Raw genomic sequence first — 19,891 nt, 5'->3', positions numbered from 1 at the left:
TGTCTTATAAAAAGCTTGAAGGGATCTTCAGATATTTTTCCTCCAAAGCCGTATTTCAATATTTACAATTTATGGCCAGGGGAGGGGCCAAGAGACCGTTAGCAGCACTGGCAGGCGTTCGGGTGCCTTGCTGCTGAAACCATCCCAGATCCTCCTCTTTCATGCAGGTTCGTAGAAAACTCCAGAAGCCCTATCACAGTTCTGTCGTTGCCTTTTCTTGTGAAAGACTTTGAAAGCCTTCAAACAGGTCACACTGCAAACTGTTTTTACAAGGAAACTTTGAAACATACAGGGAAAAAGCTCCATACCAAACTTCTGCTCTGATTTCGGTGGACTAAATCTATCTCCCGACAGAAAATGAAGATATTCCAAATGTGCTCTACATGTTAGATACTAAACGACCAAACTAGGGTCCCATTTCCTTTTACAGGTGACTTTGCCAGGCACCGTGTGCTCCTCTGAGGATGTAAATTTCCTGGAATCCCCAGCAAAACTGAAAACGTTTTAAGAGAGATGAGGGAAGGGACTAAATTTACAGCCTGCTTGAAACTGAATAAAAACGAAGTTGCTGGTGACTGGACAGTAGTTCCTGAGTACTCAAATGGAGCCACTGTTTACAGAATATTTTGGATTAAAACGCTTGCCAGATGGTCCCAAGAAGTGTTTACCTCACGGTTGATTTTAGCTATCTTAACGTCAGCAACAATAAAAAGAACTTTGTTGCTGCCACTGGGGAGCACTGGCAGCAGACCCTTCTTCCTTCCCGCGTGGAAATGCTGCTTGCAGGCAGCTGTGCCCCATACAACAGCAGCAGCAGAGACCCCAGATTGCCAGGCAACCATTTCTGTGATTAGGAAAAGCGAGAGCATGTGGCCAGTTTCACTTGTAATGAAGTCTACCTTACATACAAAATCTGCAGTAACTGTGCCATGGACTTTCAGTGTGTAACAGCCAGGACTTCCCATTGGATAAACACAAAGGACTGTGCGATGGACTTTCAGTGTGTAACAGCCAGGACTTCCCATTGGATAAACACAAAGGTAAACAGAAGTGGCAGCACTGAGCACAAGTGTGGACCGGAAAGCTGGTTCCATCTGAACTAACTCCACAGCCATCAGTAACCCCTGCAGCATTTTCCTGTCGTGTTTTCATTAGCAGCCGTGGGGACAACAAAGGAGACGATACCAGGACTCTCAATTATGAGTCGCATTGCACTGACAGTGCACTGAGACATATATTTTGAGATATGTGCCTCTTTGAGTGTGTATGTGTATAGCACATGCAGAGAATAGTGCCTGTGTTTTAAATATCAGGGAAGCTATGAGAAACCCCAACATTTATTTATCCAGCAAATATTTGTATGTCTGTAAGAGCAAGATGCAAGATTAGGTACTGTGGAAACATTATCAAAGATCCCTACTTCTCTTCTTCACTCTCAGCAAATACCTACTAGAATCTCTTCTACGTTCACTCCTAGCTTCTTCTCTCCCTTCTGACTCAGAGCTAGGAGGGCACTCGTGGTAAACTGTAAATAGCCACAAGTTCTGATCAGCAACTCTCATCAAAATCCAGTCCCTTACCCTTTGGATTTGACCCAATCTTTTATTCAAAGATTTATTTTATTTATTTGAAAAAAAAAAAAAAAAACAAGAGTTACGGGGAGGAGGGGAGCGGGAGAGAGAAAGTGGGGGTAGGAGGAGAGGGGGAGGGGGGGAGGGGAGGAGAGAGAGAGGGTGGGAAGGGAGGGAGGGAGAGAGAAATTTTCTATTGCTGGTTCACTTCCCAAATGGCCACAATGACTGGGGTTGGGCCAAGTCGAAGCCAGAAGCTTCTTCAGGGTCTCCCACGTGGGTGCAGGGGTCCACGCACTTGGGCCATCTTCCGGTGCTTTTTCCAGGCCATTAGCAAAGAGCTGGATTGGAAGTAGAGCAGCTGGGACTCCAATCAGTGCCCTTATGGGGTGCTGGCGATGCAGGCAGCAGCTTACCCCTCGGCGCCACAGTGCCACCCCCCTGAGTTCACCTTGCGACCTGCTCTAACAAATAAAATGCGCAGAAGTGACAGCGTGTGAATTCTGAGCAAGACTCAGGAAGCCTGAAGTCTCTGCTGCTCTGTGAAGTGGCCTGGGCTAGCCTGAGGGTGAGGCCACAGGAAGGGAACCATGGCACCTGGCCAATGTCTGCCACCTACCAAGTATGTGGGTGAGGCTATCCTAGACCACCCACGCCCTAGCTGACCCATCACATCAGCCTGCTGAGTCAGCTGCCGTGAGACCAGCAGAAGGAGTTCCAAGTGAGTGCACCTTTATGTCACATGAACTCCTCAATGGTTTTTAAGCATCAAGTTCCAGAGTGGCTTATTAAGTGGTAACAGATACCTGGTGTGAACCTCTTCCCACCCAAAGTCAATCCTTCTACCCTCGATCTGGAGTCTTTCCTCCTTCCCCTCTTTATGCCACTATTCAAGCTTTCTGCTATGTATGTGTTCTTATATCAGAACATGTTTAAATTGACTTCATTCAAAACTTTTCTGTGACATTGCAACTGGCTAGAGCTAGTATCCAATTAAGATAAAAAATCATATTCATTCTCTCCACATCCTCATTCCCCACTCATTTCTCAACTCGCCGTAGAGTCTGGCTTCTTCTACCTGCATCTCTTCAGTGAAGGTGCTTTCCTTCAGTCAAAATCAAGTCCCAACTGCCAAACACGGTGGTAACCTCCTTGTGGCTCTTATCTCACTCTATCCCTTCCCAACACTGATCATCCTATTCCTCTACATTCTCCTTTTAAAACCTTTAAAATATCACATATGTCCTGGTTTTTCTGCTGTATCTTCATTGTCCGCAGACTTATTTTCCTTCAATAGATCCATTTCTTACCTCAATGCACAAATTCTACCACTGGTCCTTATGCAATGCTCTCGCCTCTTGTTATCTGTGCCTTTGCATGGACAGTTCCCTCTGCTTTGAGTAGACCTGACCTGTTTCACCATTAGGATATTACAGAAATGACAATGGACGACTTCTGACACCAGGGCATGAAAGGCACTGTGGCCCCTGCCATGTTTGTCTTGGGTCATTTGATCTGGGGGAAGCCAGCTGCCACATCATGAGAATACTCCAGCAGCTCTACTGAGAGCACCTGCAGCAGGCAGTTGAGGCTTCCGACCTGGAGCTACGTGACGGAACCATTTTCAAAATGGGTCCTCTGGCCCAGCCCAGCCTTCAAATGACTACAGTGCCACACAATATCCTCACTGCAACCTTGTCAGAGGCTCTGAGCCAGAACCACTGTTAAACCACTCCTGAGACTCCTAACTAGTAACATTCGGCAATCCTAAAGTTTTGTTTTAGCTACTTACATTTGGGGGTAATTTGTTACACAGCAATAGGTGACTAACACAGATTGTGGTATTTGCAAATGGGGAGCCACTGTGACAATGGCCTAAGATAGCAGGGAAGGACTAAACACTAAGCCGGAAGGAATTCAGGTAAGTGGTAAGGAATGTCTAAAGTGTATCACAGAGATTAACAACAGAAATTTGATACCTTAAAGGAGGCTGCCAGTGAGGAAGGGAGGAAAATGTTATTGGGAATGAGTGAAAAGGGGATTACTGCTATGGAGCGGCAGGAGTTTAGCAACATTATCACCTGCACCAAACAAGGAGAGCAGAAAATGTGCCTAATAAACTATGCGATCCAGTGAAGGAGATTTCCAGGCAGTCCTGAAGTGCCTCCTGGCTCCTACTTGCTGCAGACATTGAAATCTGAGTAGAGACGCAGCTTAAGGACGGGCTGTTAAATAAAAAGGGGCCAAGACTTGCTGGTTCTGAAATTTCCCAGTTTTATCAGATGGCAAATGATGCTAAGAATGAAAGGACGGCTTCCAGGCAAAGATCAAATTCAGGACATGGCCAGGAAAACTGGGTTTACAGACGAAGCGAAGGGTGTGCCTCTGAGTTTCTTTGCTGTGACCTCAGAGGAGTCTACACTGGGATCTCTGAAAACCACTCAAATTAAAGAGATTCTTCGACTCTTCGGGGTGACATTCCTCAGCACTGGCAGCTTATCCTGCAGAGATGCAGGTGAGATTCTGCTGAATATGGTGAACCTCAGTAAGATTACCAAGAGACCCACAAGGTGGTTTAAAGAATTATATTAGCAGAAGGACTGCCAACTTAGATTAACAGAGACAAGGACAGTACAAAATAAAGAGGACTACAAACCTTCAAAATTCTACCAGTAGAAGTCAGGCTGAGAAATTTATGAGGTGCAGACAAAGGCTACTTCCGGAGAAGAACAGATGACTCACGGGCCCCCATCGTCTCCTTTTAGGAAGGGGAGTGTCTGCTGTAGTTATTCCAGGCCTATGCCATGGCTGCCCACTTGTCCGCAGCAACAGACAATGGCGCCCTCTGCTCCTGGCACTACCCTTGGGCATTCAGGTCCCAGTGCTACCCAGGTCAGAATTTGTATCTGCAGGCCAGACTTCTGGGCTCCAGACTCTTACATCCAGTTTGGCTATTCTACATGGCTACCTGCATGTTTAGCCAGAATGGGAAAAGAGAGAAAAAAAACCTTTGGTTCTAGAGAGGTGAGTTCTATACCAGGTACTTTACAACTGGTTTTCAAGTCATAGTCACAACAACCTCTCAATTTTACAGAAGAGGAAGCCGAAGCTCCGGGAGATTAAGAAATGGTCCAGGGCCAGCGCCACAGCTCACTAGGCTAATCCTCCGCCTTGCGGCGCCGGCACACCAGGTTCTGGTCCCAGTCGGGGCGCCGGATTCTGTCCCGGTTGCCCCTCTTCCAGGCCAGCTCTCTGCTGTGGCCAGGGAGTGCAGTGGAGGATGGCCCAAGTCCTTGGGTCCTGCACCCCATGGGAGACCAGGAGAAGCACCTGGCTCCTGCCATCGGATCGGCGTGGTGCGCCGGCCGCAGCGCCCCAGCCATGGCGGCCATTGAAGGGTGAACCAACGGCAAAGGAAGACCTTTCTCTCTGTCTCTCTCTCTCACTGTCCACTCTGCCTGTCAAAAAAGAAAAAAAAAAAAGAAAAAAAGAAAGAAATGGTCCAACCTTATATTACTCACAAAGCTCAGGGCTGAAATTCAGGTAGTAACACCTTCAAATTTGTGCTTTTCCAAATGCCATCTATCCTCCTCCCCAAAGCAACCAAAAATGTTTCCAAAATGGGCTTTAGGATAACACTTTTATTCTCCCACTTGCACTTCGCCCCTTTCCCTGTTTCTAAAACACTGTCCAGCTACTCAGTTCCCTGGTGTGGCCAACACAACACTGCCGTCTTGTCATCTAACACTGAAACCTTACAGTCAATTCAGACCCTCTCTTCTATGACAAATAACTGAATTCTGGGGATTTTAACCTTCCACGTATCTTCCAAACAGATAATGATATTCCTGGTGTGAATTTCTTTGAATTTAGTCTGTTCAGAGTTTTTCTGAGCTTCTTGAGTCCTTAAGACACTTTCATAAAAATTGCAAAGTTTTCTGGGATTATTTTTTTTTGCCACATTTTCTCTTTTTTCTCATTCTGGAACTACAATTGCTCACATATCAGACATTGTGAGATCTTCCCAAGCCCTGAGGTTCTACTTATTTTGTTTGATTTTTTTTTCCCTCTCTTCTTTGGACAGGATGATTTCTGTTGATAGAACTTCAAGCTTACAGACTTTTTCCTTCTGTCACATTATACTTCTACTGCTGAGGAACTTACTGCCATAACTTAAAAATATATACACGTTTGCTCTCACAGAGTCTGTGAGTCAGGAGGCTGAGAAGAGCAGGGTATCTGCTTAGGGTCTCACCAGACAGCTGCATTCTTATCCAGAAACAGTAAGAACCTCCTTCTAAGTTTGCTCAACTTGGTAGAATGTATTTCCTTGTGGCCATAGGATGAAGATCTTAAGCTCTTCCTGGGTGGTGCTGGCGGTCACCTCCAGGTCCCCGGGGCTCTCTGCAGCTCCCTGCCCCCGCCCACTCTTCAGAAGCAGCTGCAGTCTGGCAGTTTGCTTCTTCCAGGCTGGCAGGAGTGGCTGCGTCTTTTATTCATCACAAAGCACTCTTGCAGGGCTTTTATCTGACCAAATTACACCCATCCAGGATTTTCTCCCTCTAAAGTAAAAATCAACTAATTCGGGACCTCAATTGCAGCTCCAGAATGCCTCTTCCTCCCACATGACCGCTTTAAAGTACACATTTGGTAGTGCCGATGTCCTGGGTTTGGCAACTATTCACTGGCTTCTCCCTGATACCAAGTAACATCTCTTTTCTCTCATCTATCAAGTCATTTTGGGTTACACTGCAGATGTTGTAAATTTTTTTTTTTTTTTGACAGGCAGAGTTAGACAGTGAGAGAGTGAGAGTGAGAGTGAGAGTGAGAGAGAGAAAGGTCTTACTTCCGTTGGTTCACTCCCCAAACGGCCACTATGGCTGGCGCACTGTGCCGATCCGAAGCCAGGAGCCAGGTGCTTCTCCTGGTCTCCCATGGGGTGCAGGGCCCAAGCACTTGGGCCATCCTCCACTGCACTCCCGGGCCACAGCAGAGAGCTGGCCTGGAAGAGGGGCAACCGGGACAGAATCCGGCGCCCCGACTGAGACTAGAACCCGGTATGCCGGTGCCGCAGGTGGAGGATTAGCCTAGTGAGCTGTGGCGCTGGCCAGATGTTGTAAATATTATGCTGTCGAGACTCTCAATTCTCTTACGATTGCTCCAAAGAGTACTGATATTTTTCATTTAACTGGGAATTGCTTAGACTCAGATTGAGAACTCTCACACCTGGGGGAGTGGCAGTTCCGATTCATTCGGTTTTTTAAGCACTGGGTGTATGCTGCTTTCAGTTTGCCCCATGTGCGTCTGTGATTCATCCAAACAGTTGGGCCAAATTTAAACATATTAAATTTCCATTTTATGGCTTTCTCTTTCCCAGGGATTTCGCCTCACTCTTGAGCAGCCGTGGCTGCCTGGCCCTTCGCCCCTGGAACCTGGGCCAGAAAGATGATAGGCCACCCTTGCACTGTTAGAACGGCAGCTGCCTGCAAGGGAAAGCCGTACAAACATACATATGTACATACATACTTCCATGTTCACATACATACATACTTACATATGTGCATACATACGTCCATGTTCACATACATACATACATACTTCCATGTTCACATGTGTACATACATACATGCATGCAGATATAGTGGGGCAACACTCTGCAGGTGGCTGGCTTATAGTTTTGACTTCCCTCCAGAACTGGCCTATTGTTTAGTCTCCAGAACCCTCAGGTAGGTTTTAATTTTTTTTTCTTTAGGTTGTGCTTAGAATTTACAGCTGTTCTTCACAGGAAGACTGGTTTCTGAGGTCTTCTAGTCCATCGTCCCTCTCCTTGAAATGAAGTCCCAGGCTCTTCAAACATGACCCTGCAAACAGTAGTTTGCTGCAGCGAGCTCACACTTGTTTGTAAACGCCAATCATTAAATATTCAGAAACGTTGTGTGCTGGCTGGTGACGCATTGGCAGCTTAAGATTAGCTACAGCAGGAGTACTTATGCTATGACAACTGGGCAGCTCAGGGTCTCCCCACCATTACTGTCCTAAGAGCCTGTGTATTAGAACACATCCCGGCCGGTGCCTCGGCTCAATAGGCTAATCCTCTGCCTGTGGCGCCGGCACCCTGGGTCCTAGTCCCTGTCAGGATGCCGGATTCTGTCCAGCTTGCTCCTCTTCCAGGTCAGCTCTCTGCTGTGGCCCGGGAAGGCAGAGGAGGATGGCCCAGGTACTTGGGCCCTGCACCTGCATGGGAGACCAGGAGGAAGCACCTGGCTCCTGGCTTCAGACTGGCGCAGCGTGATGGCCATAGCGGCCATTTGTGTGTGGGGGTGAACCAACAGAAAAAAGGAAGACCTCTCTCTCTCTCTCTCTCTCACTGTCTAACTCTGTCAAATAACAAAAAAAAGAACACATCCCTTCAGCTTGGCATGAAGGTTTTATGGCTGAGTTAAACCAAACAAAACCTGAATTCCCTTGGCCAAGACTTGACCCTTATACACAAGGGTACTTTAAAAGGTTTGTGGCAAATAGAAGTAAAAATAAGTTGATTTTGACACAAAAAAGTTTTGAAATCTGTGATTATGTGAGGTTGTCAAGAAGTTCATGGAAGGGGCTAGCATTGTGGCATAGCAGGTAAAGCCTCTGCCTGCAATGCTGGTATCCCACATGGGTATCAGTTCATGTTCCGGATGCCCCACTTCCAACACAACTTCCTGCTATGTGCCTGGGAAAGCAGTGGAGGATGGCCCAAGTGCTTGGGCCCCTGTACCCATGTGGGAGACCCAGAAGAAGCTCCTGACTCCTGGCTTTGGCATGGCCCAGCCCTGGCCATTGTGGCCACCTGGGGAAGTAAACCAGTGGATGAAGGTTCTCTTTCTCTTTCAAATTAATAAATAAATCTTAAAAAACAAAAGTTCATAGAAAATGTGTCATATGAAGAAAGTATGCCTGAATTGGATGCATTTTCACACTAGGATAAATGTATCTTTTCATTCCGTTTCCCCTTGAACTTCGTGAACCTCCCTGGTTCTGCGCAGTGAGCTCTTTCCACTGCTGTTCACAGGCCCGCCTCTAGTGCTTGTCCTCCAAACCCACCCTGTGTGGAGAGCTGGCCTCTCTAGGGGTGCGGATTGTTCCACCTGTGTGCTCTCACAGCCTGAAGACAACACTGAAACTGCTAAGCACAGCACACAAGAGCCCTCACGGCCCTCACCTCTTTTCCCCTCTGGCAGCTCCACACACACATTCTACATTTTTTTTTTTTTTAATTTTGAAGACAGGGGCAGGAGGTGGGATGGGATACAGAGGGAAGGAGAAGGGAGAGGAGGGGACAAGAGGGGATTCTAATGGGTGTCTTAACTGCTAGGCCAAATGGCAGTACCCACACATGTCTTCAAAATTGGTAAAGTTCTATGTGACTAGGCACCATTTAAATTTATTTAAATTTAAATTTATTTAAATGGTGCCTAGTCACATAGATCAATGGAACAGAATACAAAGCCCAGAAATTAATCCATGTACATATAGCCAACTGATTTTTGACAAAAGTGCCCAGACCATACCTTGGAGAAAGGATATCTTCAATAAATGGTGCTGGCAAAACTGGATGTATGTATGTAGAAGAATGAAATGAGATCCCCACCTCTCACCATACACAAAAATCAACACAAGATGGATCAAAGATCTAAATTTACAGCCTGAGACTATGAAGTTGCTGGAAGAAAATGTAAGGGAAACACTTGAAGACACTAGTGTAGGTGATGACTTCTTGGATAAGACCCCCAAAGCACAGGCAACAAAACTAGACAACTGGAAATATATCAAACTCAGAAGCTTCTGCACATCAAAGGAAATAATTAATAGAGTGAAGAGACATCTGACAGAACGGGAAAAATATCTGCAAACTACTTATCTGACAAAGAATTAATATCCAGAATATATCAACAATGCAGAAAGCTCAACAACAACAACAAAAAACAACCAATCCAGTTAAGAAATGGGCTACAGACCTCAAAAGATAGTACTCAAAAGAAATACAAGTGGTCAACAAATATATGAAAAAACACTCAACATCACTAGCCATCAGGGAAATGCAAATCAAAACTACAATGATATATGACCTCACCCTTGTCAAAATAGCTATTATCCAAAAGACAAATAACAACAATTGCTGGCAAAGATGTGGAGAAAGTGGAACTCTTATGCATTGTTGGTGGGAATGTAAATGCAGCCATTGTGGAATACAGTGTGATGATTTCTTTAAAAACTAGAAACAAACTTACAGTATGATCCAGCAATCCCACTACTGGGTATATGCCTAAAAGAGTCATATGCCTATACAGTCAAAGAGATCCCTGCGCCACCATGTTTGGAGCAGCACTGTTTACAATAGCCAAAATATGGAATCAACCAACATGTCCATCATCAGATGAATGGATAAGGAAAATGTGACATATACACCCAATACAATATTATTCAGCTATGATAGAGAATGAAATGCTATCACTCACATCAAAATGGCTGCAACTAAAGGACATCATACTGAATGAAATAAACTGGACACACACTGTATGTTCTCCTTTATATGTGTGAGCTAAAATATTTTTAAAAATCAAGAACAAGGTGCTTCTTCGATTAATAATAAAATCTGTTCTCAAACAAACAAAAAGAAATTGGTAAAGTTCCCCTACCATGTGCCTCTGTGGCTTTCACCATATTGGCCTCTTTATCTGCCCTCCCTCCATTGGCCTAGCTAACTCTTAGCATTAAAATGGAATATAAATATCCCTTATTCCAGGAAGCCATGCCAGGTTCCCACCCTCACATCGGATTTGGAAACATCTTTCCTTTGGGTTCCCATTAAGACTCTGTCCATAACCAGATGCAACTGACTGCACTTCCTGATTCTCTGGGTTTTCTAAGGCTGATGTTTTAACTAGTTATCCATCATTTCTCTCTGTTCTGAACTACTACAGCAATATCCGGACAGATACTGATCACATCCACAACAATTTGCTTTTCTGGTTCTCTTTTTTTTATTCTTTTTATTATTTAATAAATGTGAATTTACAAAGTGCAACTTTTGTATTGTTGTGGCTCCCCCCGCAACCTCCCTCCCTCCCTCCCGTGGCCCTCCCCTCTCCCACTCCCTCTCCCATCCCGCCCTTCATCACGTTTCATTTTCAATTACCTTCATATACAGAAGATCAACTTAGTATACACTAAGCAAGGATTTCAACAGGCTGCCCTCACACAACCGCACAAGGTGTAGGGTATTGTTTGACTAGTAGTGTTGTCTTTAAGTTTCATAGTAAAACACATTAAGGACAGAGATCCTACGTGGGGAGCCTGTACCCAGTGACTCCCGTTGTAGATTTAACAATTGGCACTCTTATTTATGGCGTCAGCAATCACCTGAGGCTCTCGCCATGAGCTGTCTAGGCTATGGAAGCCCCTTGAGTTACCCAACTCCGAACTTGTTTAGTCAAGGCCATATCACAGTGGAGGTTCCTTCCTCCCTTCAGAGAAAGGCGCCTCCCTCCTTGATGGCCTGTTCCTTCCGCTGGGGTCTTGTTCACCAGGATCTTTCATTTAGTTTGTTTTTGCCACCGTGTTGTGGCTTTCCATTCTGGCTCTCTCAATAGGCAGTACATGCCTTAGAAGAGTGCACATCATTACACATAAGAGATTGTAACAAATCAACAAGGACTGCTAAAAAGTGAAGGGGAGGGAAGACTAAATAAGCACACTGAGAGAAATCGTGGCAGATTGGAGGAGTCTTCGAGGAGTCTGAGTTAGTTACTAGATATTATTAAATAGATTATGGAGCAACTTGGGAAGGTTTTTTGGATAGGAAAGTAAAATAAAAAGTGAAAGTATTTACAAAGATTACATGAATTGTAATCTTAAAAGATAAATTGGAGTAAGGCCAAATGGTAACAAAGACAGTAATTAAGAGAAACTACTGCATAAGTTCACATGAAAAATAATAAAGATAGCCATTCTTTGATATATAATTACACTTGCCACTGTTTAAATTAGCATTTAAAATTCTTTTTTTTATTTATTTATGTTAGAGGTGAACAGGACAGCAGGATTTACTGAAAGGAAAAAGACAGTACATACTCAGATATGAATGTGGGCCACCTCAAGAGGGAGAACTCTGCCCACCCAGGCTGGGATCAGGGTGGTACTCAGGGGAGGGCCTGATGGAAGAACCAAAGGAGACAGGACATGAGATGGGGCTGCAGTGCACACGGTGGGCTCCAGGAGGGCATGAAGGCATCTGAAGCACGAATGAAAGGGAGGCCTTGCTGCATGACGAAGGGTGGACATGCTGAGTCTTCAGCCATTTTGAACTGACATGGAAAATGATGGGATCTGGGTGGTGTGCACGGCTTGGGTGTTGGGAAATTCCTGTCCTTTAGATTACAGAATTTTTTAAAAATTAATTTCTTCCTGATATAAAAACCTATGCCCCTTATTAAGCAGTAAAGCAGCTGAAAAGTAACAATGTAATAAATACGGGCTGGCACTGCGGTGTGGTGGGTATGGGCCAGCATTGTGCCATATGGACACTGGTTTGAGTCCTGGCTGTTCCACTTCCAATTTGGGCCTCTGCTAATGTGCCTGGGAAAGCACTAGAGGGTGGCCCAAGTGCTTGAGCCCCTGCACCCACTTGGGAGACCTGGAAGAAGCTCCTGGCTCCTGGCTTCAATCTGGCCCAACCCCAGCTGGCCATCTGGAGGGTGAACCAGTGGATGGAAGATCTCTCTCCCTCTTTTTCTGTAATTTTGACCTTCTAATAAATAAATACATCTTTATAAAAAATGTAATAAATAGAAAAACATCACTTTAACTCACCACTTAGACACAACCACTAATAATCTATTTCACATATCCTTTTCCAGCATTTTTCTTTGCATTTGTTCTCATGTTCTTTAAGATCATGTGTACCTATAGAACTTTATATTCCCCTTTTCTGACTTATATGGTAGCACTGTCCCTTTCCATGTAAAATTTTTACAGGTTCCATAATAGATCATCTTATAGGTATGTAAGATGTTATTTAACTATTTTCTTAAGAGTGAACATTTTGGTGTTAAATTTTTGCTTCTACAAATAAACATTTTCTTGTGTGTAAAGTCTTTGTTTTAATTTGCATTGTTTCCTGAGGGTAGATCATTAGATTTATTGGGTCAAAGGACAAGGTCACCTTATTAGCTCTGAAGCGTCTTACCCAATTACTTTCTAGAAAGTCAATACCATCCATTTGCAACTTCAGTGTGTACAAGTGTCTATTCATTGTTCTTTCTAAACAAACTTTAATTTGTGATCATGCATAAGGGGACACCTGGAAAATTTTATGAGTTTTTCCAACATGGACTATTTTTTTGCTCCCCAAGTTTTCTTTTTAGTTTTTAAACTGTGACCATGGCTACAATGAATAAGCTCGTCCTTTAAATAGTATGCACACCTGCATTATATAAATGGATTTGGAAAGAGTGCTAATTGAATAATAATTACAGCCAATTAATGCAATGACAATTGGCTGGAAATACCATACAAGAGGCAGATACTCAAAATCCATTCCTTCCTCTTTTAGACAAAGGGAAAAATGATTAGATCTCACTTCAGAATATTTTGACATCCAAAAATGGAACTGAAGAACTTTTGGTTTATTCACTGATTAGGCCCAGAATGAGTACAACAGAAGTATTGTACTGTTGTCTGGTGAGTACAGGTTGATTATATTAAGATTTAGATTTATGGGGCCAGCGCTGTGGCGTAGAGGATAAAGCCATCACCTGCAGTGCTGGCATCCCATATGGGCACCAGTTCGAGTCCCGGCTGCTCCACTTTGGATCCAGCTCTCTGCTACGGCCTGGGAATGCGGAAGATGGCCCAAGTCCTTGGGCCCTTGTACTCGCATGGGAGACCCAGAGGAAGTTCCTGACTCTTGGCTTCAGATTGGCGCAGCTCCGGCCATTGTTGCAGCCATTTGGGGAATGAACCAGTAGATGGAAGACGTCTCTCTCTCTGTCTCTCTTTCTCTCTGTGTAACTCTGACTTTCAAATAAATAAATAAATCTTTAAAAAAAGAATTAGATTTAAACTATTATCAGTCATTTCTTAACTTCTCAAACTCTTTACTAAGCTTTCAAGTGATAGGAATATCATTCAGGTCAGAGTGCAAACAACTTTAATTGTTTTCAAATAATTTAAAAAAACAAACTTTTGGTCTACTGAATTTTACTGAACGAGAGACCCTAATAAAGCAAAGGTCGGCAAACCCAGGCTTACGGGCCAAATGAGGCACATTGTCCATTTTCTGGATAACCTATAATATAATAATGTTATATTTTGAAATGATTGCAAAAAAATTAAAATAATAATATTTCATGATATGGGAAAATGATATGAAATTCAAATTTTACCATCCATGTATAAAGTTTTATTGGAATGTAATCATAGTCATTCGTTTATATAGCTGTTACATAAAAATGACTTTTGCAGAGTTGAATAGCTATGAAAGAGACTATCAGATCATGAAATCTTATTTACCCTTTACAGAAAATCTTTGCCTACTTCTGCCTTAAAGTAATGTAGGATTTATTTTTTTACACTTAATCTTAAAGGCCAAGGAGTGAAAGGATTTATTTTTTGACAATAAGTCTCGTTAATGAGTATTTCCAAGATGCTGTGCTGCTCATCAAAATTGTTTTTTGTCTTTTTACATTTTGTACTTTGTCATTTTTTATGAGCTTATAAAATTTCTTTTATATTAATTTTGGATAAATATTTTATTATTTTCCATAATCTCTGTTGAGAATCCATTTCCATTCTGCCTGATATTTTGATTACTAAAATTAAGTCATTGGTAATTGGAATTCTACACTTCTGAAAAAATACACATAATTTATAAATTATGCATGTTTGATAATAAAAAGCAAGTGAAAAATCCTTACTGATAAAGTGGAGGCATTCCTATTTCCAGATATTTACTTAATCAACAGTGTTCTCTGTTAACCAGAAAATGTAGCTAACTTGAACAGACTACATTCAAACCCTGCTAGGTGGTGGAAGTGTCACTGTATCAGGCTTGGCTAAATTTAAAAAAGCTTTCCTCGACTCTAACAGTAGTTATCACCCACGTTCTGGGGAAGGATCCCATATCCCCTCACCCCAGTCCCTAGACTGAATTCTGCATGCTGTGAAACACTTCTTTCAAGACTCTCTCTCGCTGGTTAGTGTTCTCCAACCTGAAATGCACTGCCCTGGGCTCTCTGTGGTGGCATTTATCACTGTGCAGCTGAATGTGTTCATTTATTCCCTAGGAAATGGTTTTGTTCTTCCTTTGTTTGTTTAGGCAAGAAATTGTTGTGAGATATCCAGAATTTTAAGTGACTCTGCCTCAGAGCATGTGTTAGAAACTATAAGGAGGGTTTATGACTTTTCAATTCTAAAAGGTTTCTCAGCTTTGGATTTCTGGAATTGGTTGTGTCCATGTTTCTTCCCATCCTACTGGGACTTACTGTTGTTAGCAACCTCCTGTGTGGTTCTAAGATATCCTGACCTCTTTGAAACCTTTCCAGGTGTCATTGCCACTCTCTTGATCTCTGCAATATAAGCCACATTGTTTAGTGGAGTTAAGTTCTGTGAACTTTAGAAATTCTCCCTGAGACTATGAATTGACTAACACCCAAGGTAGCATAAACACGCAGACACAAATGTTCCTAAAACCGAGCTTGCTGGGCAGTGCAGGATATGACTTGGAGTCTGGAGAAGGGAACATTTTGCTCACTTGTGTGTCTACGACTAGCTCCAGGTGCAGTTTGAAGCTAAGTGGCTAGTTTTCCTGATCCTCAGATGTAACCTCTCATTAGAACACAGCAGAATTTGCAATTAAGGATGTAAGGAATTCCATGAAGACCCTCTGGGCCCATTAAGGCCTCTGGCTTCAGAGAGTCCTAAAACACACTTACTTCATTATGCATTCATTATGTAAGAGACACTGGTTTCCACAAACGTGATCTAAGTTTTAGCCTAAAAAGATGAAACATGTTTACAGCTCATCTTAACATTTGCCTCCAGGGGTTACAGTTACACATTTGAGAAAGAGAAAGAGAGAGAGAGAAAGGGAGAGAGAGTGTGTTAACAGACACCTACCTTGTGTTTTCTGTTTGTCATTAAAAGGTTCCTATAGTTTTGGATACAGAATTAAGACTTTGCAAAGGTTCATATTTGGACTAAGGATCCCATAGTAGTCAGGCTTAACTCTTTTTTTTTTTTTTATTTTATTTTTTTTTTTTGACAGGCAGAGTGGACAGTGAGAGAGAGAGACAGAGAGAAAGGTCTTCCTTTGCCGTTGGTTCACCCTCCAATGGCCGCCGCGGCCGGTGCGCTGCGGCCGGCGCACCGCGCTGATCCGATGGCAGGAGCCAGGAGCCAGGTGCTTTTCCTGGTCTCCCATGGGGTGCAGGGCCCAAGCACCTGGGCCATCCTCCACTGCACTCCCTGGCCACAGCAGAGGGCTGGCCTGGAAGAGGGGCAACCGGGACAGAATCCGGCGCCCCGACCGGGACTAGAACCCGGTGTGCCGGCGCCGCTAGGCGGAGGATTAGCCTAGTGAGCCGCGGCGCCGGCCAGGCTTAACTCTGAGGGGTTTGTTAGACCAGTGATTTCTCAGCTCTTTTCTTAACACCTCACAGGTTGGCTAGTGTAACCGACAAATCATGCTGCCAAAATTTAGGGGAATGAGACAATGCTGTGGAAATAACACTATATTGAAAATAAAAAGATAAGGGGTTCAGCCCCAATTCTACCACTACCTAACACTTGTATTTGTCTTCTTACCTATAAAAATATACATACAAGAATACATATCGCATAGGTACACTGTCAAAACAAATGTTAATAGATTCAAAAAGGATCTGAAAAATGCAAGAGCATAATGAGGAAAGGCGCCATCCATTCCTTCTTCCCCACCCAGAAACCCGATGTCCACAGCACCAAGACTCCTAGCCATCTGCTGGCTTTTTTTTTTTTTTAATACTTTAACATTTTATTTGAGAGGCAGAGGCACACTGAGAGGGACAGATGGGCACAGGCAGCCCTGCCATTTGCTGGTTCATTCACCATAGTGGCTGAAGGCCTGAAGCAGTGGGCTGGGCACACAACCCAGGTGTTTCACTTGGGTGGCAGGGACCTAATCACTCGAGCTATCACCACTGCTTCCCGGGGTTCTGCGCTAGCAGGAACCCTGCATTAGGAACCAGAGCTGGGTACTGAACCCAGGCACACCAATCTGGGGTGTGTGTCGGTCTTTAGTTTGTTTTAATGTTTCCTTTAAAAAAAATCTTGATTTACTTATTTTCATGCAATTGGAAGAAAGGGAGAGCAGGAGAGAGGGAAAGAGGGAGAGAAGGGGAGAGGAAGAGGGGGAGTAGAGAAGGAGGGAGGGAGAAAGAGAGAGGGGGGAAGAGAGAGAGAGGGAGGGGGGAGAAAGAGGGAGAGAGGGAGAGCGGGAGAAAGAGAGGGAGAGCAGGAGAAAGAGGGAGGGGGGAGAAAGAGAAAGTGAGAGAGGGAGGGAGAGGGGGAGAGAGAGGGAGGGAGAGAGAGAGGATGAGTGAGGGAGAGAGAGAAGGGGGAGAGGGAAAGAGGGAGGGGGAGAGAGGGAGGGGGGAGAGAGAAAGATAGATCAGTGAATTTTCTATTTGCTGGTTTACTCCCCAAATGCCAGCTATGAACAGCCAGGGCTGGGCCAGGCTGAAGCCAGGAGCTTGGAGCCATCTGAATCTCGCACATGGGTGGCAGGGGCCGTGCACTTGACCCACCTTCTAGTGCCTTCTAGGATGCATTATCAGGAGCTGGATCAGAAGCGGAGCATTTGAGAGTCCTCAAACTAGCACTCTGATAAGGGATGCAGGTATTTCAAGCAATTGCCTAACCTGCTGTGCCTTAGCCTTAGTTCCCTGCCCCACGATGGACATGGTGTCTTCACCAGCATCTTAACTGCCAGGGAAAGGCCAGCCCCTGAGCCACTTGTTCTAGTGATCACCCTTCCCAGCCTGGCTCCAGTGCCTAGGGAATCCTGAGGGTCACAGAGGCCCAGGCTGGCCTTGTATCTCCCGGGGACTGTGAGGAGAGCTAAGCTTCTGAGGCTAGGGCTTGCATGTGTATCTGAGGGGAGGGACTTCAGGTACCTGGCAACCACGCGGTACTGCAGCTTCTCAGTGGCTTCCTTCCTGCACTGAGAGTTCCCTGCTGGGAGTGCAATCACCACGATGCCTTCAGAAGACCTAAAAGGCCATCCCAGTCTGCGTGAACACATGTCCCCGCGTGAACACACGTCACTCCGCGTGGCTCAGATTAGGTGTGCAGTTGTTTCTGTTTACATATCTGCATGCTTGCACTTTTGCAACCAGTACCAAAAAAACCACCAAAAGAAACTTACTTTTGAAACAAACAAAATGTCCTCTAACTATGTTAAAAGGGCGAACAACTTAAAAGCTTTCTAATACGGAAATTTCTTAAGTGCAGAATCAGAAAAGAAGGGCATGTGATTCACCCTAAAAATACGAGTACAATGTATCATGTGAGAAAATTTTGTTTTAAAAAGAACTTTTATTTTAAAGAGTTATGTAGTCCTGCCAGATTTATTTGAATATATTTAAATAGATAATAAGGCATATCTACTTTTGTAAATTTTAAATCAATAGTGTGGCAGTCGGATAAAAAAACAAGTCAGAAGGCAGAATTTAGCTACTGGGGAAAAAAAAGCAGCAGCAGCAGCAGCAGCAGCAGCAGCAGCAGCAGCAAATGGGGCCTGAGGCTGCCCGTACTGTGGAGCTGCTCTCCAGGCCAGATGGGGAAACTTGTTCTCTAATCTAATGACTTTCTTTTAATCACAAGCAGACAGTAGTGTCCTTATTACCCGGAGTGGAGAGACACATTATTCTGGAGAGTACTTCCTAGGATTTCTTTTACTCATTTCAGACCACATCTTTGTATTTAATCCATGCCCGTATTATCCCTGCAGGGCACATGCCTCTAATTATTACCATCTAAAGTGACAGGAAAATGGAATTACACTGCTTGGAAAACAGGCATCCTTCGCTACGTCTTTCCTCAGTGCCCCCTGGGGCATGGTTTGTCATCCTGCTCACAGCTTCACAGGTCGTGAGCTGTCCTTGGGGGCAAGGGCTGTGACCTACCTGACTTCCCATCCTCAGTGCCCGGCGAGTGCCTGGCACACAGAGTGTTCCCGAGAGCAGTCTGCTCAAGGGAGCACATATGGTAACACCCAACACGGAATGTCTCCAGGATGCCATGCACGAGCCTGGCGCCTTCTACTTGAGTCCGGCAAGCCTATGGAATAGTACTGTTTTCATCTCCACTTTACATTGGAGAAAACTGCAGCACAGGAAGTTAAGGCAAGGTTACACCAAGTCAGGAGCCAAGCCTGCGTACTTCCGCTTTTGAGCCGAATCACAGAAGCACCAGAGCCTGCTGCCAACCCCCCCCCGCCCCCCCAACACACACTCAGGCCGCGCTGGAGCAGGGGCATGCTGGCCTCCCAGCTCTCCACCCTCTAGGTGGCATGGTTCCTTGGGAGACCTGGATACAGGGGCATAAATGCAGAATCAAGGAACCGGAACCTCAACAACTGTGCGTCTACGAGGAGGCTGCAGCTGAAATACCTGTGGGGACTTGTGGGCGCGCCAACTGTACTGGTGGCTGCGGAGGCTCGGCAGCACGATGTTTTCATCGGTGTCCACCTGGCCGAAGCGCAGTGTCTCCTGTGTGTCGTTACAGATCACGAAATGGCTGAAGACCAACTCCTCCGCCTCAGGGCGTTTGTTCTGAAAGACGAAAATGGGAAAGCCAACGTGTAGGAGATTAACTGCAAGATGTTTGGCAGCTGTCTGCCCAGTGGCAATTGTTACAACACAGAAACCCTAAAAGATCTGGTGTCATTAGCTCTGGTATACAAGGTATTCTATACTTTCAGGATAAGCACACACACACAGAAATACCTTCAAGACATCTTGAAAGTTCCAAGAATGTGTTTTGACTTATATTCCTAGGAAATAAATCACACACACACACACACACACACACACAGAAGAGTAAAAGAACAATGAGATCCCGCAAACTTTTAACATTTCTTAAAATGAATTAATGTGCTATAAAGAGTGCTGTCTTGGGTAGTGCACGTTTTTGAGCAGAGTACTGGGGCTAGAATTACCATACACTCAGCCTTCTAAACTCAACAATCAAGATCAATTACCAAAGCTGCTACACAAAGTAAGGATCCTTTAGGTAAT

General features: G+C 44.5%; 1 protein-coding gene across 11 annotated transcripts in view; it reads right to left on the bottom strand.

The window, feature by feature from the left end:
* Window positions 1–19,891, bottom strand: part of VPS13B (vacuolar protein sorting 13 homolog B) — a 778,478-nt gene that overhangs the window by 70,572 nt on the left and 688,015 nt on the right. For all 11 annotated transcript variants that reach the window (XM_051844655.2, XM_070075348.1, XM_051844658.2 and 8 more), the window contains one exon: window positions 19,265–19,426. In XM_051844655.2, coding sequence (XP_051700615.2) covers window positions 19,265–19,426 — 162 coding nt within the window. The remainder of the gene's footprint in view (window positions 1–19,264; window positions 19,427–19,891) is intronic.

Source organism: Oryctolagus cuniculus, chromosome 6 (assembly GCF_964237555.1).
Source record: "Oryctolagus cuniculus chromosome 6, mOryCun1.1, whole genome shotgun sequence".
In the NCBI taxonomy this organism is placed as follows: domain Eukaryota; kingdom Metazoa; phylum Chordata; class Mammalia; order Lagomorpha; family Leporidae; genus Oryctolagus; species Oryctolagus cuniculus.
The sequence above is the reverse complement of the archived record's forward strand: the minus strand, read 5'-3'. Positions and strand labels throughout refer to the sequence as shown.